The sequence below is a fragment of the Pseudopodoces humilis genome, chromosome 6 (genome assembly GCF_049639895.1).
Source record: "Pseudopodoces humilis isolate 2021_Gansu_Grassland_sample_001 chromosome 6, ASM4963989v1, whole genome shotgun sequence".
NCBI classification, from domain to species: domain Eukaryota; kingdom Metazoa; phylum Chordata; class Aves; order Passeriformes; family Paridae; genus Pseudopodoces; species Pseudopodoces humilis.
In genome coordinates, this window is record NC_142205.1 from 1,232,830 (window position 1) to 1,257,001 (window position 24,172).

The 24,172-nt window shown below is 55.1% G+C and overlaps 1 protein-coding gene across 1 annotated transcript; it reads left to right on the plus strand.

The window, feature by feature from the left end:
* The first annotated feature begins 2,833 nt into the window (after positions 1 to 2,833).
* On the plus strand, positions 2,834 to 23,385 carry CYP26B1 (cytochrome P450 family 26 subfamily B member 1). The gene is made up of 6 exons (XM_005532594.3): positions 2,834 to 3,982; positions 5,827 to 6,051; positions 18,800 to 19,075; positions 20,044 to 20,199; positions 21,341 to 21,622; positions 22,971 to 23,385. Exons 1-6 carry the CDS (start codon positions 3,779 to 3,781, stop codon positions 23,361 to 23,363), a joined length of 1,536 nt encoding a protein of 511 aa, XP_005532651.1. The 5' UTR covers positions 2,834 to 3,778; the 3' UTR covers positions 23,364 to 23,385.
* Positions 23,386 to 24,172: the final 787 nt, after the last annotated feature.

Consider the following 24,172-nt stretch of genomic DNA (forward strand, 5'->3'; position numbering starts at 1 on the left):
ATAGAGAAGGGACAGAGAAGGGACGGGGAGGGGATGGGGAAAGGGACAGGGAAAGGGACAGGGACAGGAAGGGACAGGGAAGAACAAGGAGGGAACGGGGAGGGGACGGGGGGGGATGGGGAAAGGGACAGGGAGAGGGACAGGGGGAGTAAGGGACAGGGAAGGACAGGGAGGGGACAGAGAGAGGATGGGGACAGGGAAAGGGACAGGGAAGGGACAGGGAGGGGACAGGGAGAGGGACAGGGGGAGTAAGGGACAGGGAAGGACAGGGAGGGGACAGAGAGGGGATGGGGACAGGGAAGGGACAGGGAAAGGGACAGGGAAGGGACAGGGAGGGGACAGGAAGGGACAGGAGTGGGACAGGGAAGGGACGGGGAGGGGACAGGGACGGGACAAGGAAGAGACAGAAAAGGAACAGGAAGGGCCGGGGAGGGGACAGGGAGGGGACAGGGCCACCTCCACCTGCCGCCTCCTGCAGTTCCCGCGGCCGCCACCAGGTGGGGCGGTCGGGCCGGGAGTGAGCGCGGGGCCCGCCCGGGCTCGGGGGGCTCCGGCCCGGGATGCGCCGGCCCGGGAAGGGATCCTGGCTCCGGAGGGGGATCCCACCCCAGGGGAGAGCCCCGAGCAGGAGTCCCCGCTCCGGGATGCGCCGTGGTGGTGACGGGAATTCCCATGGGATGTGATTAGAGGGGGTCTCCGGACCGGGATACACCGGGAATGGGGAGCGAGGTGGCGGGGCTGGCTGTCCCAGGATGCGGGAATTGGGATGGCCGCTGCCGCACCGGGATGCTCCCGGGGGGATCCCGGCCCCGGGGGGATGTGGGGAAGGAGCTCCAGCCTGGCTCTCCCCGCGGTTATCCCAAAAAAAAAGGGGTGAGGGGACCCCCCCCGCCCCCTCTTCCCTGCGCTCCCACCGGGAGCAGCCCGGACCCAGCCGGGGAGGGGCGAGGAGGGGGCGAAGGAGAAGGGGCGAACTCAAAGAACTTTTGTTTTTCCTGTAATCTGAAGCAAATGCTTGGCCAAAGTGGCTGCGAGCGAGCGGCCCCGGTACCTGCTGCCATCCCGGGTGGGGGGCGAAAAAAAGGGAATTTTGGGGGGGTTGGAGCCTCCTGGACAATGAGAACACCCCTGGAAAAAGCGGCGTGGCCCAGGCTGGCCTGGGAAGCAGCGGGGAGGGGGAGCAGGAAAATCCCCCCCACCCAAATAAAATAAAATAAAAACCTTCAAAATGTGGTGGGGGCGCTGAGGAAATCATTGCGAGGTTAATTAGCGCCGGTAATTAGGGGAGGATTCTTAGGATTAAGGCAGGGGGGAAATAATTTGGGGGGGGGGGGAGTGCAAGGGGTCAGATCCTGGGGGGGGGGGGCAATTCTGTAAGGGGGGAAATCAGGAAAATAATGGCTAGGAAAAGGAGGTGGGGGTCCAGGATAATCAGGGGGGGAGGGAAATTATTCCCGGGAGGAAATTATGGAAAGGGAGCATCAATAGACAGGGAGAAATTATTGGGGAGGGGGGAAAAAAAAAATCAACGCTTGGGGTGAATGTCAGGTTTGGGGGTAAATCCGTGCCGGGGAGGGGGCAGAGAAGGAAATCACGGCCGGGGGAAAATAATTAGGGGATAAATTGAGGGGGGGAGGGAGGGTCATTAAAAAGGGGGAGATTAATTGGGGGATTTCTTGTGGGGGAGAAATTTTTGCCGGGGGAAGCGTAAAGGGTTAAATGTTGGGGGGGGGGGGGGAGCATTATGGGTGGAAATTTCGGGGATAAAAGATCGGGGGAAATGATTGAGGGTTAAATTTGGGGCGGGGGAGCATCGCGAGGGTTAGTCAGGGTTAAATACTGGGGGGGTTTGTGGTGAGGGGGGAGCGATCGAGGGGTTAAAACGGGGCGGGGGTGGGATTTTTGTCAGGGCAAAATGATCGAGGGTTAAATATTGGGGAGGGGGACAAATCAAGGATTGGATAGTGGGGGGAAATCAAGGATTGAATAACAGGGGGGAAAAAATCAAGGATTAAAATCGTGGCGGGGGGGGAATCAAGGTTTAAAAAACGGGGGTAAAATCGGGGATTGAATAACGGGGGGATTGTGGCAAGGGGGGAAACGATCAAGGATTAAATATTGGGGAAGGGGGGACAACCCCAAGGGTCTCAAACCCCGCGGGCTGGGGGGGGGGTCGCGGCAAAGGAAAGGAAAGGAAATGTCTCGCGGGTTCCGCGTCGGGGAGAGAAGCGCGGAGCCGATTTCGGGGGGATGGCGGAGGCTGGGAAACGCCGAGGCTCGGGGGGGGGGAGGAAGGCTCCGGGTGCCTCAGGGTTAAGGCGGGCGGGGGTCCGGCGAGGGCTGAGCCGCGCTCGTCTCTCCGCAGGCCGGCGGCAGCGAAGGAGCAGCGGCAGCAGCAGCAGCAGCAGCAGCAGCAGGAGGAGGAGGAGGAGAAGAGGAGGAGGAGAAAGAGCAGGAGGAGGAGGAGGATGAGGCCGAGCAGAGCGGCGTGACCGAGCCGCGGGCTCCGCGCCAGGGCTCGCACGCTCCAGCGCCGCGTCCCCCGGGCCGGCCCGGCCCCCCCGGGCCTCTGAAGTGCGGGTGGGGGCGCGGGGGGAGCAGCGGCGCTGGCGGCCGGCCCAGCCCCGGCTTCCCCGCCTCTATATAAACACACATTTGACTTTCTTTTGCCTCAAAGCGAACAGTGCAGAGGGGCTTTGCCCAGCAGCCCTGCCTCCCTTTTTTTTTTTTTTTTTTTTCCCTTTTTTTTTTTTTTTTTTTTTTTTCCCTCTTCTTTCCTCCTCCTTTCTCCTCTTCCTTACAGAAGTCTGGTGAAAAGTCTGGGGCTCCCAAATAAGCGGCGTCGCGAGAGATCTGTATTTATAGGGAGATATTTATATATATGTAGAGATAGAGCTATAAACCGAAGCGGCTCGCTGCGTGTGTGTAGATACATATATACAGCTATTTAATTCTTCCATCTCTTCAGCTCGTGGCTGAATTATTTTCAGATTTTTTGAACTTTTTTTTAAAAAATCTCGCTCCTTTTTATTACCTTTTTTTTTTCCTCTTCTTCTTTTTACCTTTCTCCCCCCCCCCTTTTTTTTTTTTTATTCTTTTCTTCTTTTTTATTATTTTTTCCCCTCCTTTTCCTTCTGGTGTGTGTGGCTTTGCCTCGCAAGCGAGCGAGAGCCAGAGCATCTGCAGTTGGACTTTTTGGGGTCTTTTTTTTTTTTAATCCTCCACTCCAGAGGTTTTTTTCCTTTTTTCTCTTTCATTTTTCTTCTTTTTTTTATTATTGTTTTTTTTATTCATTTTTCGCTCATTTTCACCCTCGCCTTTTTCCCCTCCTCACTCACCCCCACCCCAATTTTTTTGGGGGGGAGAGGGGGGGGCGCTGCTTTCCCTCTTTATTTTTAAATCCCCCTCTCTTTCCGTGCGCGCCCGGTGCTTTTTCTCCGTGTCACTCCGGCAGGTTTACCCCAAACAAACCCAAACTTCGCAGCGAGGGGCTCAGCGAGAGCGGCTCTTTTCCCCTCACCACCTAATATTTTTAATTTTTAAATTTTTAATTTTTTTTTTTTTTTAATTTTCCTCCTTTTTCCCTTCTCTGTTTCCCCAACCTGCCGGCGCAGAGGGGGGAGAGCCGGGGCCCCCCTCGCCCCAGGACCCCCCAAGCAGCTCCGAGCGGGCGCTCCGCACTCGCCGTCTCTCCGCGCGTGTGTGTGGGTGCGAGTGTGGTGCCTGTCAAGGGGCTGTGTTCTCTCCCCACCCTCCTCCTCCTCCCTTCTTTCCAAATATGCTTTTTGCAAGTTTTGATCTCGTCTCGGCACTGGCTACCCTCGCCGCGTGCTTGGTGTCACTGACTTTGCTGCTGGCCGTGTCCCAACAGCTGTGGCAGCTCCGCTGGGCTGCCACCCGCGACAAAACCTGCAAGCTACCAATCCCCAAAGGCTCCATGGGATTCCCTTTAATCGGAGAGACCTTCCACTGGCTCCTGCAGGTAAGGAGGATTCCCTGCTCCTCGCTGGAAGCTGGGTTGGGACCGCGGTTTTTTGCTGCTTTTTTTTTTTTAATTTTTTTTTTTTTAGGGTGTTTTTAAGGCTTTTTCTGGCTTTATTTTTTATTGTTTTTTGGGGTTTTTTTCACTCCCCGCTCTTCTTTTCCTTCCGATTGCATCATGCGGCTTCTCGGCGAGCTGGGGAGGGAGAGCCGGAGCCGGGGGAGCACCGAGGGAGCGCGGCCGGGCTGGGCTCTCCCGGCGGGAGCTGCCCGGGCTCGGCATCGCCCCTGGGCTGCCAACCCCCTCCTCCTCCTCTTCCTCCTCCTCTCCTCGGCCTCGCTTCTTGCCAAAAGCCGAAACCCGCAGCGCCGGGAACGCGGGCGGAGGCGGCCCGGGGTGGATGCGGGGGCTCCCCCGCTCGCGTCCCCCCCGAGCCGCGGCTCCGTCCCGGCCCTTCCCCGCTGCCGGGGCCGCTCCCGGCGCGGCTCCCGCGGCGGGGGAAACCCGCCGAGGTAATGGGGAGATTAACCCGGGATTAACCTCGCTAAACGCCCGACAGCGGCGGGCGGAGCGGGATCCCCCCGCACCGCGGGGCGAGGGGCGGCTGCCAAAAATCCGGGCGAAAGGGGAAAAATACGAGAGGAGGAGAAGCGGGGGTGGGGGGGAGCTCGGGGCACCCCGGGGCTCGCAGCATCCCGGGAGGGAAGCCCCGAGGCGAAGCCGCGCCAGGGTTTCCCCCTCTCTCCTCCCAGCAGCAAAAAAAAAAAAAAAAAAAAAAAAAATTTAAAAAAAAAAATTAATTACAGTAATCAACAGAGGATGCTGCCGCCCTTCGCTGCTGCAGCCGGCTGCGGGGCAGGACAGCCCGGTCCCGGCGGGGACAGCGGCGGCGTCCCCCGGTGTCCTCCCCCCGCCGCCGCCACCGCCGGGGAAGCCCCGCCACGGCGGCCCCGCTCGGCCGCCCGGCGCCGAAGGGGTTAACGGCACGCTCTCAATAGGGCTTTATTTTTTAAAGAAATTTATCAGATTTTTACAGGGGGACCAGAAAAGGGTTCTCGCTTTTCCACAGGCTCCGTCCAAACAGAGTCCAGGGCTAAAAATACAAAAATTTTGTATAAATTGGACTCCATTCGCAACTTGTGCCGCATAAAGGTGCTCTTTGTGCTGCCCTGGAAATGGTGTACAAATAACTCTTTATTAATGCCACAAAAAGGACTTTAATTATATTTACGCAGATCAAGAAACAGGGTCACCTGAACATCTGAACCTCACAACCGCGCTTTTGTTTCAAAATAAACACCGGCGCTCCCAGCCCGGCGGCGCGGCCGCGGCGCTCGCAGCGCCTCTCCCCGCTCGCCAGGGGGGTTTTTTTGGGGGGACCCCCCCGCTATTGCTCTCCGCCGACAAAAGCCCCTGGAGCATGTGGGAAAGTTATTAAAGTCCCTGAAATCTGGAGATTTACTTAAAGCAAAGCGCTGCCTCCTTCGAGCAAAATCAGCCGGGAGCGAGGAGGGAGGGAGGGGGGAAAGGGGGGGGAAAAAAGAGACAAAAAGCGAGGGGGGGAAAGGGGGGAGGGTGTGAAGGAGCGGGGAAAAAAAAAAAAAGGGGGGCGGAAATAAGAAAAAGTAGGAATATGTTTAAAAGTGGCACGGGAGGTAAAGGGAGAAGTAAAAAGGAGGAGGAGGAGGAAGGGGGGGAAGGAAGGAAGCCACCCCCGGCGCGCTGCGGGACACCCGGCGAGCCCAAAACTCTGCCCCCCCAAAAACCCCACCCCGCTCCCCAATTCCGAGCTGCCGTGGGGGGTAAAACCCCGAATCAAACCCGAGGCCATCCCACCCCCGCAGGGCTCCTGCTTCCAGTCCTCGCGGCGGGAGAAGTACGGGAACGTGTTCAAGACGCACTTGCTGGGGCGGCCGCTGGTGCGGGTGACGGGAGCGGAGAACGTGCGCAAGATCTTGATGGGGGAGCACCACCTGGTGAGCACCGAGTGGCCGCGGAGCACGCGGATGCTGCTGGGCCCCAACACCGTGGCCAACTCCATCGGCGACATCCACCGCCACAAGAGGAAGGTCGGTGTCCCCGCTTGTCCCCCCCGCTTTCCTTTTATTCCGCTTTTTTCCCTCTTTTTTTTCCCCCCTTTTTTTCCTTTTCCCCCGCTCGTCTCTCCTTTTATTCCGTTTTTTCCCCTTTTTTTCCTTTATTTCCTTTTCCCCCGCGCGTCTTTCCTTTTATTCTGCTTCCCCCCCCCCTTTATTCCCCTTTTCGCCCCTCTCTTTCCTTTTATTCCGCTCTTTTTAAAAATCTCCTTTATTTCCTTTCCTCTCCCCACCTATTTCCTTTTATTCCGCTTTTTCCTCCCCCCCCGTTTATCTCCTTTATTTCCTTTTTTAAATCTCCTTCCCCCGGACCCCCGCGCGTGGGGGATTTCACCTCCCTTGAGGAATTTCAGGGTGGGTTTCGGGGGGGACGCGCGTGTCGCCCCGAGCCCCCCGGGATGGGGACACGCGTGACAGGGGTGGCCCCACAGATTGTCACCTTCCCCCCGCTGCAGGGACAGCCCGAGGGGTTCCTCTTGGAGGGGGTGGTGCTGAGAACCTCCTGGGATTTCAGGGAATTCGGAATGCGGGGTCTGGGGTGAAGCAGTTGTTGGGAGGAGGGTGCTGAGCCCCTTTTGTGTCCCCCTGAGGTGACAGCCCCACATCAGCCTGGTTTGGGGGCTCAGAACCCCCAGATCATCCTGGTTTGGGGGCCCAGAACCCCTCAGATCAGCCTGGTTTGGGGGATCAGGGCTTTTTGTGTCCCCCTGAGGTGACACCCCCAGATCAGCTTGGTTTGGGGGCTCAGAACCCCCCCACATCAGCCTGGTTTGGGGGCTCAGAACCCCTCCAGCTTGGTTTGGGGGATCAGAGCCTCCCAGATCAGCCCGGTTTTGGGGTGCTGAGCCCCTTTTGTGACCCCCTAAGGTGACACCCCCAGATCAGCCTGGTTTGGGGGTGCTGAGCCCCTTTTGTGACCCCCTAAGGTGACACCCCCAGATCAGCCTGGTTTGGGGGTGCTGAGCCCCTTTTGTGACCCCCTAAGGTGACACCCCCAGATCAGCCTGGTTTGGGGGTGCTGAGCCGCTTTTGTGCCCCCCTGAGGTGACAGCCCCCCCACTCAGAGCCCCAGGCTGGTTTGGGGGCTCAGAGCCCCCCAGATCAGCTTGGTTTGGGGGATCAGAGCCCCCCAGATCAGCCCGGTTTTGGGGTGCTGAGCCCCTTTTGTGCCCCCCTGAGGTGACACCCCCAGATCAGCTTGGTTTGGGGGTGCTGAGCCCCTTTTGTGCCCCCCTGAGGTGACAGCCCCACCCAGAGCCCAGGCTGGTTTGGGGGTGCTGGGCAGAGGTGGGGACCGTCCCCGTGTCCCCCCTGCTGCAGGGCTGGTGGCAGTGGTGGCTGTCACCCCCCATCCTCCGTGGCTCCGGCTCTTTCCCAGCTGGATCTGGGCTGGGAATGATTTAGGATCAAGGGTGGGGTGTCCTCCCCCCACCTCTGCGGTGCGAGGACAGCGCTGGTGACACTGCCGGGGACACGAGGCCGTCCCCATCCCTGCCCCGAGGCCAGCTCCCTGCTCCAGCAGCAGTTTCCTATTTTGGAGGCTGTAAAATCCCTTCCAAACCTCCAAAAATTCCTTCCCTCTTTTCTCCTGGGGGAGAGGAGGCGAAAACAAACAGCACATGACACCCATTAGTCACGATTTTTAGGAGTGACACCACAAAAAAAAGCCGTGTGTGTCCCTGCCCCGAACCAGGACCAGCTCGGGTCTCCAATTTGGGTTTTTTTCCTTAAAAATGGAGGTATTTTTCCAGCCAAGGGGAAGGGTGATGGGGCTGTCTCCATCCAGGAGGAGAATTGGTGGCAGGAGAGGTGCAGGGGTTCGGGAATGATGCGTTTTCCTTGGCAGGAGCTTTGGCTCCCGTTTATTCCCTGTCCAGGGAGGGTTTATTCCTAATCCAGGGAGGGTTTATTCCCAGTCCAGGGATGGTTTATTCCCAATCCAGGGAGGGTTTATTCCCAATGAAGGGATGGTTTATTCCCAGTCCAGGGAGGGTTTATTCCCAGTCCAGGGAGGGTTTATTCCCAGTCCAGGGAGGCTTTTATTCCCAATCCAGGGATGGTTTATTCCCAATCCAGGGAGGGTTTATTCCCAATCCAGGGAGGGTTTATTCCCAGTCCAGGGAGGGTTTATTCCCAATCCAGGGAGGGTTTATTCCCAGTCCAGGGAGGGTTTATTCCCAGTCCAGGGAGGGTTTATTCCCAGTCCAGGGAGGGTTTATTCCCAGTCCAGGGAGGGTTTATTCCCAGTCCAGGGAGGGTTTATTCCCAATCCAGGGAGGGTTTATTCCCTGTCCAGGGAGGGTTTATTCCCAATCCAGGGATGTTTTATTCCTGATCCAGGGAGGGTTTATTCCCTGTCCAGGGAAGGTTTATTCCCGATCCAGGGAGGGTTTATTCCCGTTCCAAGGAGGGTTAAGTGGGATCAGGCAGAGATCTGAAGGTGCCCATTCCCTGCTCCTTTCATCTTCCTGCACCTCTGGATTATTTTTTCCTCATCTAAAGCGTCCCTCGCTTGCCATGGCCTGGATAAAACCACAGAATTCCGGCCTCGGGTACGGGCACAGCAGAGCGTGGGTTATGGGGTCATGGAAAAGGGAGGCCGTGACCTCTGTGGGATTCTGGTGGGTTTGGGGTTGGCAGCACGGCCGGGCTGGGCGCTCCCAGCCCCACCAGGAGCGATGCCGGCGGCACAAACCCGGCACAGGTTTCCTCTCTCCTCCGCGGCTCTTCCCGGTGTTCTCACTCCCGGTTTTTTCCTGCTGGGAAAAACCACGTAGCCAACCCTAAACACTGAAACCCAAAGCTTTTCGCATATTCTGAGTCCTAAAGATCTCCACTGTGCTCCTCAAAATCCTTTTTGCATCCTGATTAGGTGTGGGGTGTTAGGAAGGAATTGTTCCCTGGGAGGGTGGAATTCCCAGATTTGCTGTGGCTGCCCCTGGATTTCTGGGAATGTCCAAGGCAAGGCTGGGATGGTATTTGGAGCACCCTGGGACAGTGGGAGCTGTCCCTGGCCATGACGGGGCGTGGAACAGATGATCTTCAAGGTCCCTTCTAACTCAAGCCATTCCATAATTCCATGATTTTTAGCATCACTTGTGAGTCCAAGGTGGCGAGGATCCTCATTCCTAATTCATTCCTAAATCCCAATTAACTCCTAAATCCTAATTCTTGCATCAGGGGTGGCCAAAAGCCTCCCGAGCTCAGGTATTCCAGCAAAACCCTGTCCCAGGATGACCCCGGCTCCTTCTCCCACTCCTCTGTGCTCTTTGAGCTCCCACAAACTCTTTTCCCGGAATCCGGGATATTCCGGGAGTTAATTCTTTTTTTAAGTTTTCCCTTTCATCAGCTCGAGATTGAGTCCAGAGGGCTCAGCTCTGGAATTCAGGCGTTTTAGCCAGATTTCTTTCTCCATCTCCTGCTAATCGCTGCTTTCGGGAGCTGAGCACCTCCCACCTCAGCCACCCCGGGCTGCTCCCGATTTAGGGAATCCTCTTCTTAAAAACCCATCCCCCGACTGTGCACGGAGACAGCTGAGCCTGGCTCTAACGGGGTGAAAATCGACCATTCCGCTCTTATCAAGATGTTGAAGAACAGATTAAGGCTCATTCCTGCAGGTGTGGCCTCTTCGGAGCTCGTTAATCCCGAATTTTTGTTGCTCCTCGGCTCTGACTCCCAACTGTCCCCACCCTGAAACTCGGAGAGCTCTCAGGAGAAAGGATTCGGGCCTAGGCCGAGTTTAAATCTTAAACCGAGCCCGAGTTCTCCTCTTGACCAACCAGGGAACCAAGAACACAGCTCGGAAAAGGCAGGATTTTCCACAGAATCCCCCAATTTCCACAGTGAGGGTGCTGCTCTTGAGAGGTTTGTTGGAAGATTTGGAGCAGTTGGAAGCTCCGTGGGGAGAGGATTTCCTGGGAAATCTTTTTGGTGGATGATGATCCAGTTTAAAGCATTGTGGGGTTTCCTGGTGTTCAGTGACCTCTCAGATTCTGGGTTTTGCTTCATCTTGGAGCTCGAGCCTCCACTTGTTCCTTTTCAATTCCCTGATCTTGCCAGAAATTGAGGCGGAATTCCTCACCTGGCACAGGATTTTGGGCCAAAATGAGGAAAAACTGAGCGTGGAACCCACCTCTGCTGCCCTTCCAGCCATTCGGGATCATCTCCAGCTCTTGTCCATGGCCATAAATCCCCCTCATCTTCCCAAAACCCCACGGAGCTGAGTTTATTTCCAGCAGCACCGGCAGCTCCTCTTCCAGCATTCCCTGGCAGGCAATCCGTGGTCTCCAGATTGTCACCGGGATGTGAGGATGAGCTCCAAACCCAACATGTTCTTGCAGGAGGGTTCTGGGATCTTGCCAGGGATCAGCTGCTCGGTGGAGCTTTCCAAGGAATTTTAGCTCCTCGGAACTCCGGGATCAGCGAATGGCGGCTCTTGCTGCTGGATCAGCTGGAGGACGCTTGGATGGGATCAGGGATGGGTGGGATGATTGAGATGTTGGAGCTCTTCTCTCTTTCCCGTTTCCCTTGTTCCAGCTGTTTTTCGGGATCTTTGTGGATTCATTATCCCGTTCCACATAGAATATCTGGAAGTGTTGATCCTGTAGGTGTTGGTAAAGGGTTCTGGGATGCAGGAGGTGCTCAGGAGGATCCCAGTCCTAACCCTGTGGAAGCTCTCTGCTTTTTGCCATCCCAAATTTATCAAATTTCCCCTCCAGGAGCCTGTCAAAATTCCGATAAATCGGAGGAAACCTCCCTGTTTTGGGAAATGAACTCTCTGGTTACAGAGAGGGAATCCCAGGCTATGGAATCAGCTTGGAGCAGGGATGTGGGCCAGGATGGAAGGCTCGGAACCGGGAATTCCTGTGCCCAGGAATGCTTCTGTTGCAGATGTCACTGGCATTGAAAATTCCTATTAATTGAGGAAAACCTCCCTGTTTTGGGAAGTGAACTCTCCAGTTACAGAGAGGGTTTGGAGTCAGCCTGGAGCAGGGATGTGGGGCAGGATGGAGGGCTGGGAACAGGGAAAATTCCTGCACCATGGAATGGCTTCATTGCAGATGTCCCCGGCGTTGGCTCCGGCCTTGGCCTCGGAGCTGGGTGATCAGAGCAGTTTACAAGGGATAAACACAAACAGCTCCGAACTCCTCTCCCACTTTTTTGGGATATTTATCCCGGCCAGGCTGGATCACGGGGTTTGTGTTGATGTTGGAGAAGGATCTGGGCCACCTCTGCTGGAGCCGGAGCTCCACAGTGGAATTTTTGCCTGGAACCACCTCCAGGTTCCTCTCAGGTGGGACCCCTGTGGCTGAGCAGGGTCTTCGCTCCAGGATTTTGGTGGCAGATCCCTGTCCCTCCCCACCCCATGACGGATGAATGTCATCCCTTGGGATTGGAGCTCCTGCTGGAGCTTCCTGGGAAGGGCTGATGGGATCATTCCAGCTCCTGCTCCATGCTCCGGTCTCCCCATCCCGCTCTTGTTTTGGCTGCCCAGCGGTGCCACCTCTGCCATTCCCTGTCCCACCCTGGCTCTTCCCTCCGTCCTTGTCCCATCCAATCCCATCTCATCCTCGTCGTCCTCTTCAATTCCCATTTCCACCCCAGATTTTGGGAGCGTTGAAAGGAGCTGAAATGAGGGCAGAACAATCCTGGTCTTAGGGATACTGCAGTCTCTGCTTTTCTGGGATCTAATTCCAGCAGGAAGCTGGAATTCAGCTGCCTGCAAGGGATCCTGGTGGGGAAGGAAATGGGAATTGGAAATAACCAGGACACGGCCTTTGGTGTTTAGGTCAAATCTGAGCAGCACCCAGGGCCAGGAAGGAGATTCCCAGTGCAAGTTCCTCACGGGAAAGGTGGGATCAGACTTTCCTCGGGATCATCCAGCTTGGCAGGAGAGCACCAGACTCGTGCTCCAGCGGAGCCATCCCAAAATAGACACAGCACAAAGGAAAAAAAGAGGCAAAGATGGAATAAAATCAAAGCAATCCATGGGATTGCCGGGGAGACATCCAGAGATTCCAGGAGGGAGCAGGGAGCCGCCGGCCCTGGTTTGTCTCGGGGTCCAAAGCTCCATCGCTCATTAACACACCACAATTAACGCTCTGCCTCCGAGGCACACAAGTGTTGAGCTCATTAGCACCGAGTGGAAAGGTCCGAGGCTTTCATATCGTTTGAGAGGGCATTAAGAACACAAAAGGGGCCATAAATTTACAGCCAAATATAAACCAGCTGCTGTGGGCTGGGCTGGGGGGGAGGGAAGGATCCGGATTGGGATGGGGGAGAGGGCTGCAGGAGGAAGGAGGGATGGGAGGTGGCAGGAATGGACCTTTTCCTACAAAAAAACCTGGGCCAAGGTTGTTAAGAGGTTGGGGATTTTTTTAGGGTTTTTAGGATATTTCTTTTCATGTCTATCCAACCCTCCCAGCCTATTCCGTGTGCCCGTGGTGGAAAAGAAATCATCCCAATCCATCAGAGCCAGCTCCCAAAATGATATCAGATAGGCTGAGTTCCAGCTGCCATCAGCTTCAGCCTCTTCTCCAAGCCCTGGGAGTCTCAATCCATGGGCAAAAGCCTCTGGAACAGGAAAAACCTTTCATGGATGGAGAACGGCTCCTGCTCCCGTTCTGGGGAAAGAATTCCTGGGCTGGGTTGGCTCCTTGACTTTACACCAAGCAGTGCTGTCATCTCCAGGGGTGTAAATCCAGAGTAATTCCAAGGGATTAAAAAAAAAAAAAAAAGCCAAATGGAGGAGCTCCTGGCTAAAACACAAATTTGGTGGGATGTCACAGTGCCCAAAACTTCCCCGAGCTCCCAGCCTGATGCGCTGGCGGAGCAGGATTGTGGCTGTGGGATAACCTAAAGTTGGATTTTCCACCTTCCTGGGCCATCCAGGGTGGGAGTTTTTGGGTGTCCTGGGAGGCACAGAGAAGGTGAAGCCCCTCCTTGGTCAGCAATGCTCTGAGCTGGGTGAAACTGCAATCCAGGCTCCACTTTCAGAGGGATGAGGAGCAAATCCCAGGGATGTCAGGGAGTCAGGATCCATCCCGCATTGTTTTTTCCATCCATCCTCCTCCATCCTTCCAAGCAGCTCAAGGAACTTCCTTCACTGTGGTTTGTAACATCCCACTTGTCCCTCTGGTGGTAACGGAGCTCTCCGCCACTTCCCAGGTGGGATTTTTTCCGTGGAATATCTCTCAGCTGCCGGTTCTCCAGCTTCCTTCTCCTTACAGGGTGGCCTTCAGTTGGGATCACCCTGTGGCGTCATCTCAGCCCCTGTCACCTCCTGGCTGGAGGAGCTTTAATCCTCACCTGGTCTGCAGGAGCTCCTCAGGTGTTTGCTCATCCCTTGCAATCCTCAGGATTTCCTTGGAGGAATCCCTTTTCCAAGTTTTTTTCCCCTTATTCCTGCCACGAGAGCCTGCATGCTCTGGAAGGTGTTTCTATTCCTTTGGGATGAAGTGGCTGCACCATGGATCGGGAATTTCCCGCTCATCCCCTCCTGAGTGTGGCCACCTCTTGCTCTGCTCAGTTCCCAGTTTCTGGAATTCTTGGCAGGACCAAGGACTATTTTTTTTTTTTAAGTCTGGCTTTGTGTCTAGGAGAGTCCCCGCTCTGGGTTACTTAAATCCATAGGGATCCTTCCCTTTTGTCCTCTCTCTGCTCCAGGAAAATGCATCGGATCCGTAAAAACTGGGATTTTTCCCCTAATATTTCACTTCCACTGGGAAAGCTGTTCATCCTTTACCTCCAGGGAAACTGTCATGTCCAGCCCATCGCCAGTCGGGATAGCCCATCCCAAGGGTTGGAATTCGATGGTCTTCAAGGTCTCTTCCAACCCAAACCATTCCACAACTCCCCGAAGAATGAGAGCTCCCACCGTGCCTGGTGGGTTTGTGGGATTCTCCTTCCCCACAAAGGCTCCATCCGCAGGGATCCCAGCTGGATCCTGGCCAGCTGATCCCACCTTTCCGATCCCTTTTCTCAGGACACAGCTCCCATTTCTTTGCCGTGACATCCATGGATGTTCTCCCTCCTTGAGGAGCGTAATTTGAATTTTATTCTCCTTTTTCTCCATAAATAAACGTGGAGAGGACACTTGGAGCAGCATTCCAGAGCCGATGAATCCCAGTGCCTTTTGGCATCCCCATAAATTTGGCTGAGAAGCTGAAATTTCTCGATGGAATTTTGCTGGGGATGGGATTTTTGGGAGACTGAGGGAGTTTTGCAGAGGGGTTGCTGAGGCAGTTCCTGCTTGGTCGTGGCTCTTCCCCACAGCCCCTTTAACCTCTCAGCCTTAAAGGATTTGGGATCGAAAGCACGGCAAGGCCTTAAAGGGTTTGGGATTGAAAGCAAGGCCTTGGAGAATTTGGGATCGAAAGAAAGGCCTTAAAGGGTTTAGGATTGAAAACAAGGCCCTGGAGGGTTTGGGATTGAAAACAAGGTCTTAAAGGATTCGGTATCAAAATCTCCCATGCCATGTTGGGGTTTTGTAGGAAAGTTTCTTGATCGTGGAGATTTTTGAGTTGTGGGGAAATGCAGATCTTGGTCTTGATTTTATTCTGAACTTGACTAGAAATGCTGGAGTTTCTCATAATCCTTTTTTTAAAAAAAATGTGGAAAAATCAGGGGCAGGGACAGCCCTCGAAGGTGCATCATGACATGACCCAAGGATCTGAAATTATCCTTCCGCTTTTTCCAGAAGGTTTTTTTGAGAATCTTTTGAATTTCGATGCAAATTGAAATTTTGCCTTCGGCAAAGGCGCATCATTCCTTTCAGCCTGGAGGCTCCAGCTCCCATTCCCAGCCTCCAGCTGGAGGCTGGAGCGTTCACGAGAGCCTGGATTCCTCCAGGATGGAGCCTTCCACGCGCTCCATTTCCCAGAGAAAAAAGGGGAGCAAAGGAATCAGTTCTTTGCTGTGTGCAAAGGCCGAACCTTTTATGAACAGAACCCAGACTGTCTGGGCAGGAGTGGGATTTTTTTGAATTTTCTTTCCCTTTGTGTGGTGCCTTTCCAACGTTTTTTGCTGTGTTTTCCCTTTGTTCATACTCCCAGTACCAGGTGGCCTCTTGCCCATGGACCACCTCCAGAAATGTCCCGGTTCACAAGCCCGCTGGAGCATGGGAATGGGCTCCGGAGAGGGGCAGACAGACATCCAGGACAATGTGGTGATGGGGAAGGGCTGGGACAAACACAGCCTGGTCTTTGGAAATGTGGGAAGAATTAGGATTGATCCAGGCTGAGATGTTGCTTTGGGTGATTCCCAACGTGTCCTGTCGGCCAGACCTCCGGCAGGTGCCAAATTGGTTCCTGAAAACCTTTCCTGCCTCACTTTGGTCAGGCCAGCGGCTCTAGGCTGGATGGGATGCAGGTGGCTGATCCCAAAATTTAAGTTTTTCTCCTGGAAGGGAGGAACGGAAAGCTCCGTTCCCTCTTTTGGGAGGATGTGCCAGGTGGGCGCGAGGGGCCTGCAGATCATGGATGGCAAAAGGGAGGGAATGGTGCTGGTGCTTGGAGTGGGAAAGAGAAAGCCATGGAAAACGTGGTCCCATGCATGGAATCACTGCTGGAGCTCACAGAATTCCCCCAAATTCCCTCTCCTTGGCTGTGGTTTAAGGATGGGGCTGGGGCGTTCTCCAGCTGGGACTGGGGGCACTTTGCTGTCACACGGAGCTGAAGCACTGGGAGGACATTTTCTGCCTTTGGAAAACCAGGAATCCTTAAATATCCTTTTTTCCATGTGAGGTGGAGTTCCCAGGTTCCAGCCAGGCTCGCTGGGTGGTGGGGTCTCCGTCGCTGTGGGTGTGCGGTGGAAATGGACGCCCTTAGATGAAGCAAATCCCCAGATTTGGCTCTTTTGGGACATATCCCGATGTGGAAAAACCGGGGGCTCTTCCCAGCATCCCCAAAATGTCCCAGCACTGTCGTGAGCCCTTGTGAGCCTGGTGAGATGCCACCAGAGCCGGGCTGTGGCATCTCAGGGTTAACAAAGCTGAGCTTAGAAATGATTTTGCCTCTTGGCAGCCCTGGAACAACTTTTTTAAATTTTTTTTTTTTTTTTTTTTTTTTTTTTTTTGCCTTGATTCTCCTCGGCTTTGCCTGGATTCACTCCTGGAGCAGCCGAGCCTCTCGGCTCGACTTCACTAGAGGGCGCAGGAATTTTAGGCTAGGAACGCGCCGGGGTTCATCGGGGAAAGTTGGCTGCCTTCTCCTCCTTTTTAATCAACTGGAAAGATGCAGGGTTGAACTGGAGGTGACTGGAAGGGGATCCAGACTTGTGTCTGGCCGGGGAAGGATCTGCTGACATGTGGGATTAGGTGGTGCGAGCGCGGCGGCGGCGGCGGCCGGGACGGAGCAGCGCGGCCGGGGCTCGGGACGTGGTTGGGAGCTCCAGGGAGCAGCCAGCTGGAGGAGCCTCCTGGCACCAGGAGAGCTCCGAAAATTGCAGAGGAAAGGGAAAAAAAAATTCCCCCTCACCCCCCAGCGTTTAATGCTCCCCCTTGTCCGGCTGGGCAGGTCTGCGTTGATCCCACAGGGGTTCGGTTTTGTCTTCCAAAGGATCCCCAAGTCTGTTCACGGCAATCCTTAGGACAGGATCTTTCTTTTTGGGAGCCTGGCTTGATCCAGGGGTGTGGATCCAGCCCCCCACACCACAGCAGCTGTTTTGGGGCCAGAGGCACGTCTGGGACTGTGTCTGTTCTTCAGGGAGCAGGGGGACCGCGAGTGCTTCTCCTGTGGGGAGGACGAGGCCAGGAGCCCCCAAAGGCTGCCTCCGTTGGGATGGTGGCTCCAAGCAGGGATGTGACCCGGTGCTCCTAAAGCAGAGGTTGTCCCCTCATTGGCCCTGCTTCCAGCTGGGGAAACTGAGGCATGGGAAGTGTTTCGGGACGTTCGCTGGGAGCCTCTGTCCTTGTTCCGACCTCCTCAGCATGGATGAAGGGCAGGTGAGAGCGGGATGGGGAGACAGCAGTGTCCCTTTGGTGGTCCTGTCCATCCCTGTGGAAGAGCTCCTGGATCCTGGCTCTGCATCAAACCCCAGAGTCCTGCTCAGGGACGAAGGAACCGTCCCTTCCCAGCTCCCTTCCCACCTTCCCCGCTCCCTTCCCACCTTCCCCACGCAGCTGAGGGTCTCGGCTTTACCCCCTCCAGCTTTTCCTGCCCGAGCAGCTGCTTTTTCCAGCAGAAAATGCCTGAAGGTCGCTGCCTTTCCAGGCTCCAAAGCGGCTCTGGATGCAGGCGGGCCCATGGCCTGGCCGCTCCCTGCTGTTCATTCATTCATTCATTGATTCCTCCTCTCATTCATTCATGCCTCGGCTCCATGCGGCCATCCAGGGATGGCTCCCTGTCCCCAGGCTGATCTGCTTGGGTTCTCTTCCCTATCCACCCTCTCCATCCCGGGATTTCCACGGGGAGCTCCACCATGTGCCGAGCTTGACTCGGGGCTCAACCTGGGGCGTCGTGAAGCGGCTCTTGTGGAGCCTCCGGAGCCTCCTGCCCGGAGCTGCGAGGGGACAGGGGTGTTTTTTCACCAAACAAACTCCCAGGGAACGCTGGGCATTAGCAATGAGGGGTCGCAGCCAGGAAAATATTACCTTTCCCTTGGAGTGCTGACTGCGGAGGAAATTCTCACATTTACAGCTCCGGCGAGCCCGGCGCTCATGGAAAAGAGGGGGCGGCTTTGATTTCTCTCCTCTCGGTGGGTTGATAACTTGGCAGCCCCCCCACCTCGCCTCCATTCCCGCCGGGAAGCGGCCACCGGTGGAGGCTCCGGCGCTCGGCTCCCTCCTTGGAATCCTGCTTTAATTGGATTTTCCTGGAGGCCTGCGGTGCGTGTGCGTCCTGCCCCGTGCGTGTGTGTAGGTTAATAAAAAATAAACAAACAGCACTTTCCTCCCTTTCTCGGGGAGGGATGCGGCGGGAATGCCGAATGAAAGCGCTGCTGTGCCGGGAAGGGACATTCCTGGCATTGCTGAGCTCCACGAGCGGGCCAGGGCCCAAATTGGAGGAAAAAAATTGGAGTAAGGAGCCGTTAGCGTGGGGGACCTGGGGAGGCCCAGTCCTGCTCACTGTTTACTCGCAGAGCTTAAATTAACGCTGGCTGCTGACATCAGGAATTTTTTTTTTTTTCCCTGGTTTCCCAAGGAAATGAGCCGAGGGCGATCGTGGCCTCTGCGTACGTGCAGAGGCTCTTCCCCGCTTGAACCCCTGTCGGAGTTCAGCCAGATTCCACAGAGATCCTAAAGGCTCCAAAATAATTATTTTGCTTCATTTTACATCCATTAAAATAAAAAAAAAAAAAAGGGAAAAAAAAAAAAAAAAAGGTGCGAGGAATTGTCGGTGCTTCCCATTGGGAGAGTTGTGTTTTCCCATGGTGTTTGCCTGTCTTGGACACCGGAGAATCCCTGTGGAAAAGGTGCATTAGTGCCATCCAAACCATGGGATGAACCTGAGATCCAGTGGACGTGGAAAGCCGGCTCTGTCCCTCCTGCCACACGTGGGATGAAGGAATTCCTCCCATCCCAGGTTTGCTCCGTTACTCTTTGTGACGGTCATGGTGGGAATCTCGGGAAGAACCGGTGTTTCTGACAGATTTTTTAGGAATTGGTGATTCTGGATGAAGAATCGGGAATGGTGACAACTCCCCGTAGGACACGTGGTGACCTTGGAGAAGGCCAAGCGTGTCGGGGCCGTGGAAAAAAACCTCTCCTTGTTGTTCCTTGTAGGTTTTCTCCAAGATTTTCAGCCATGAGGCTCTGGAGAGTTATCTCCCCAAGATCCAGCTGGTGATCAAGGACACCCTGCGGGCCTGGAGCAGCAACCCCGAGTCCATCAACGTGTACCACGAGGCGCAGAAGCTCACGTTCCGCATGGCCATCCGCGTCCTGCTGGGCTTCCGCATCCCGGACGAGGAGCTTGGCCGCCTCTTCGAGGTCTACCAGCAGTTTGTGGAGAACGTCTTCTCCTTGCCTGTGGATCTGCCCTTCAGCGGCTACAGGAGGGTGAGATTTGGGTTGGGTTCTCTGCCCTGATAGCACCAATTAGTTAATGGGCGGTGGTTAATCAGCACCTTTCCCAGTTCTCACTGGGATTTCTCATCCTCTGACCTCAATTAGGCCATTTTGGGCCACCATTCCTGATTTAGTGGAGAAGACGGAGGAAAATCCATTCCTTGGTGATTGGAGTGGTTTGATAACAGAAAATAGTCAGGACTTGCCCAGATTTAATTCATATTTTCCCTCATTTTGGCAATTTTTTCGTACTTTTTTTAGTTTGTGGGATCCTTCTCCTTTTAATTCCCTGGAGTGAAGCAGGTCTTTGTAATTCCCAAAACTAAAACAGGCCCTTCTAATTCCTGGAGTATTCCAGGTTTTTTTGATGAACGATGCAAAATGAAAACATAACAAAAAATAGACATAAAATTGTCTTCTTTTCCATGGGGAATTTTGATAACAGAAATACAAGGGGTGAAAATGTATTTCTGTGATATCCCTGCAAATCTTTTTTATTGCTACCTGCCCATGGGAATGATTCCAACCCCTCGGAGTCCGGAATCATTCCCAGCAGCAGGTTTTCCCCGAGCAGCTGCATTCCCGTAGGAATTGCTTTACTGGGACCAGGTGATCAAATTGCTTGGGAAGAGGATTCTTTGGGATGAATGGGCTTTCCTTTGAGAGACAATTTTTCCCAGGGATTTCCATACATCCCAGGAGGAGCTGGGGGCTGTGAAACGGTGCCGGACAGGGGCTCTCAGCCCAGACCCGTCATTTACACCTAGGTGTTGATTACTCTGCCTGTGATCTCCCCCACTCCGGCTTTACTCCTCCTGCCCAGGGGACACCTCCAACATCTTCACACCCCTCTTTGAGCCTCTGCTTTTATGGCTTGGACCTGTCCCGAGCACGTCTGCAGCTCCTGGGACGGGCAGAGCGCTGCTACTGGTGGGGTCTGACGGCTTCCTGCTCCACAGGGAATCCGGGCTCGGGAGACGCTGCAGAAGGGGCTGGAAAAAGCCATCCAGGAGAAGCTGCAGAACACGCAGGGCAAGGACTACGCCGACGCCCTGGACATCCTGATCGAGAGCGGGAAGGAGCACGGCAAGGAGCTGACCATGCAGGAGCTGAAGGTAAAGCTCTGCCCTGGGGCCACCTTGCCATTGTTCTGCTCAGGGTGGGGCCTTCCCCAAGGGAAAAGTTTGGGATGCTCCAAGGAGGAATTTTTGGGGCAGACCTGAGATGAGCAGTGAGAGATGGGGGACCACAGTGTGTTGGTGGATTCTGGTGTGGTGGATCCAAACCAGTTGTTTCATTTATTTGCTGGTCATGCCCAACCTTTTCTACAGAGCATTCCATGGAATCATTAAGCTTGGATAAGTCCTCCAAGATCATCAAGTCCAACCTCCATCCCCACCAAACCATACCAGAAAATCCCACATCCACTTGGTTTTCAAATGCTTTCAGGGATGGTGACTCCATCACTGTACCAGACAGCCTCTTCCAACGCTTGGCCCCTATTCCAGGAAAGAAATTTTTCCTGATATCCAACCTGAACCTCCCTGTTCACGAGGGAAGTTTTGATCAGCTACATCCCTTGACCCTTCCACCTTTCCTGGTGCCTCCTTTGCTCCTCCAGGAGCCCCTCAGCAGGATTTTATCCACAGCTGGGTCACAGCACACCAGGAGACATCTCCTGGGTGTTTTCCTTGGAGGTTCTGTGTGAAGCTCCTTGTGGTGGCTGTCCAAGGAGTGACCTTCCAGTTAAACGTGACCAAGCTGTGGCTGCCCCATCCCGGGAAGTGTCCAAGGCCATTAACAATGGACACAAACTCTGCCTGGATTTCCCTCATCCCTCCTGGTGGGTGGGAAATCACCCAGGAGAATCCATCCCCTTTCAACATCTCCCTTTGTAGGCCACATTCCATTTTTCCCTCTCCCAGCTTTGGGATGTGATCCTTCCTCAGGTCACTCGGCCCCTTTGGATCTTAAATTTTTGGAGCAGCTCTTTTGGGGAGAAGCTGTGTTTGTTCCACCCCGGGAGTGTCCATGGCCAGGTTGGACAGAGCTTGGAGAAACCTGGGATAGCGGGAGGTGTCCCTAGGCTTGGAACAAGGAGATCTTTAACTTCCATCCAACCCAAACCATTCCATGAATCCGAGGCCTGGCTGGAAATCTGGGAGAAGAACACCCCACGGCACCTTGACGTGCTGGGGCTGGTGGCCCCTCCATCCCACCCCTGCCTCTCACCCTGGCTCTTCTCCTGTCCCCCAGGACGGCACCCTGGAGCTCATCTTCGCCGCCTACGCCACCACGGCCAGCGCCAGCACCTCCCTGATCATGCAGCTCCTCAAACACCCACGGGTGCTGGAGAAGCTGCGGGAGGAGCTGCGGAGCAAAGGGATCCTCCACAACGGCTGCATCTGCGAGGGCTCTCTGCGCCTGGACAACATCAACGGCCTCCAGTACCTGGACTGCGTCATCAAGGAGGTGCTCCGGCTCTTCACCCCCATCTCCGGAGGGTACCGCACGGTGCTGCAGACCTTCGAGCTGGACGTGAGTAGTGCTGCACCCTGAGCTCCCCAAAATGGCCCAGCTCGCTTGAGCCTGGCTTAGAGGAGACCTCCGTGGGGATAAACCAAGTCCTGACTAATTAAGTCCTCCCAGGCAGCCGGTGGCAGGACAAAGGGACGCAGCCTTAAGCTGAACCAGGGAAGTTTAGGCTGGATATTAGGGGGAAAAATTCTTCCCAGGAAGAGCGGCTGGGAGTTGGAATGGGGTGCCCAGTGGGATGGTGGAGTCACCATCCCCAGAGGGGTTTAGGCCTGGATGTGGCACTCGGTGCCACGGTTTAGTGGACGAGGTGGTGTGAAGCCACAGCTTGGACTTGACGATCTCAAAGGCTTTTCCAGCCTAATTAATTCTGTGATTCTGGCCATGGGATTTGCTCCAGATCCAGCAGTGATGCGACGTGGAGCAAGGGATGTGCTGGAGCTGCCAAAGAGCAGACGGGTGTGATGCTTCAAAGCCCAGCTCATGACAGTGACGCCAAATTCTGAGCTGGGGTGTGACAGGGGAAAGGTTTACGGCAAAGGGCATCTCCAGGCTGCCGGATGACAGGCGGATTAGTCACCACCATGGCTGGAATTTCCTCCCAGCAAAACAAAATCTCAGGAGCTGCCTTGTCACTGTAAATCCTCCTAATGCAGCGGTTTGAGTCAGAGACCTTTTAAAGTGCTCAGGGGATGATAAATCCACCCCATTTCTCATCGCCCGGGCCCCGACGTGGGTGTTGGGTGTGTGGTGCTGACAGGCAGCGGGGTGTGGGATGCTGTGGGATCCTCTGGGATCCTCTGGGATGCTCTGGGAAGGGCTGGCTGATGTGTGGGGCACGGCACGGGAGAAGCTGCTTCCCCTGCTCAGCACCACGGGGTTCCTGGTAGGCAGCTGCTGCCAGTGACCACAAAGCAAACAAATGGATGGAGCATCCCACGAATCCTTGGGATAGAGGGAGGAATAAAGCCAGGATTCGCATCTCTTTGTGCTGTGCTGTCTGGTTTTCCTCTAAAATCTGCATCACGCTTGAGGGATAAACCCAAAAGAAATGGGAATAAGCAAGGAAAACTGTGAGGGTGGCCTGGCACGGATTGCCCAGGGATTGTGGATGCCACATCCCTGGAAGTGTCCAAGGTTGGATGGGGCTTGGAGCATCCTGGGGCAGTGGAAGATGTCCCTGCCCGTGGCAGGGTGTGGGACAGGATGAGTTTAGGGTCCCTCCCCACCCCAACCATTCCATGATTCCGTGGAAACAGAATTCCTTTATCTTGTCCCCCTGCTCCCTCTCCCTCTCCAGCAGGATTGACCCACTCTGCCCTTCTCTCCACCCCTTCCCACCTCTCCGCAGGGTTTCCAAATCCCCAAGGGCTGGAGCGTGATGTACAGCATCCGGGACACCCATGACACCGCTCCCGTCTTCAAGGACGTGGACGTCTTCGATCCCGACCGCTTCGGGCAGGGCCGGAGCGAAGACAAGGACGGCAGGTTCCACTACCTCCCCTTCGGAGGAGGCGTACGGACCTGTCTGGGGAAGCACCTGGCCAAGCTTTTCCTCAAGGCTCTGGCCATCGAGCTGGCCAGCACCAGCCGCTTCGAGCTCGCCACCAGGACTTTCCCCAAAATCACCCTGGTGCCCGTGGTCCACCCGGTTGACGGACTCAAGGTCAAATTCTTCGGACTGGATTCCAACCAGAACGAGATCCTGACGGGCACAGACGCCATGCTGGGGGCCACCGTGTAGAGCCCGCGCTGGTGGCACCAGGGATGGGCGGCCGGGGGATGCAGGGGTGGGGTGGGGGAGAGGGGATGGACAGGAGGGGAGGAGAGAGGGATGAGGAACTTCTCCACGGCGCTCACCTCCGCATCGGGACTGCTTTTCCAGCAGGGAAGCTGCCGAAAGCGTTTTGCTCTTCCCGCGGGACACGGAGAAGGTCGGGGCGGCGTCGTCTTGTTTTGTTGGGAAGGAGGAAGATCCACAAAAGCCGAGTCGAGCTGGGATGGCTGACCATACACAGTATCTAAATATTATAAATATATATATATAAATATCTATAAAACACTTCTGCTGCCAGGAGGAGAAGGCCCGACTGCGGGAAAGGCTTGGGAATCAGCCGAGGATCTGAGGTCTGGTGTCCCGGGGCAGCTCTGGGGTGACCTCTGACCTTTTTTTATTAACAGTGTTAAATTAGCTGGTGATAACAGTGTTTTTATGTTTTTTGAGGTGTTTTTTTTTTTTGGTTTTGGTTTTTTTTTTTCATTTGTTTGGTTGTGTTGTTTGTTCTGGAGCGTTGGAGCCTTTCCTTGGCTGGGGGGAGACAAGGCTGCCCATTCCCAGCCCCTCTCCCGCTGGTGCCGGGGCAGGCTGGAGAGGAGGAGGGGTCGTTTTGCTTCCCAAAAAAACCCCTCCTGTGGTGTCTTGTGATCCCCAAGGCCTCAGGAGAGGCAGATTTGCATTTTCCAAGATGTTTTGGGGCTCTGGGGAGAGGGGGGTGCCCCTTTTTTTTTTCCTCTCGTTGAGTTTCCTGCTGCTGCTACACGGCCTGTGAGCAC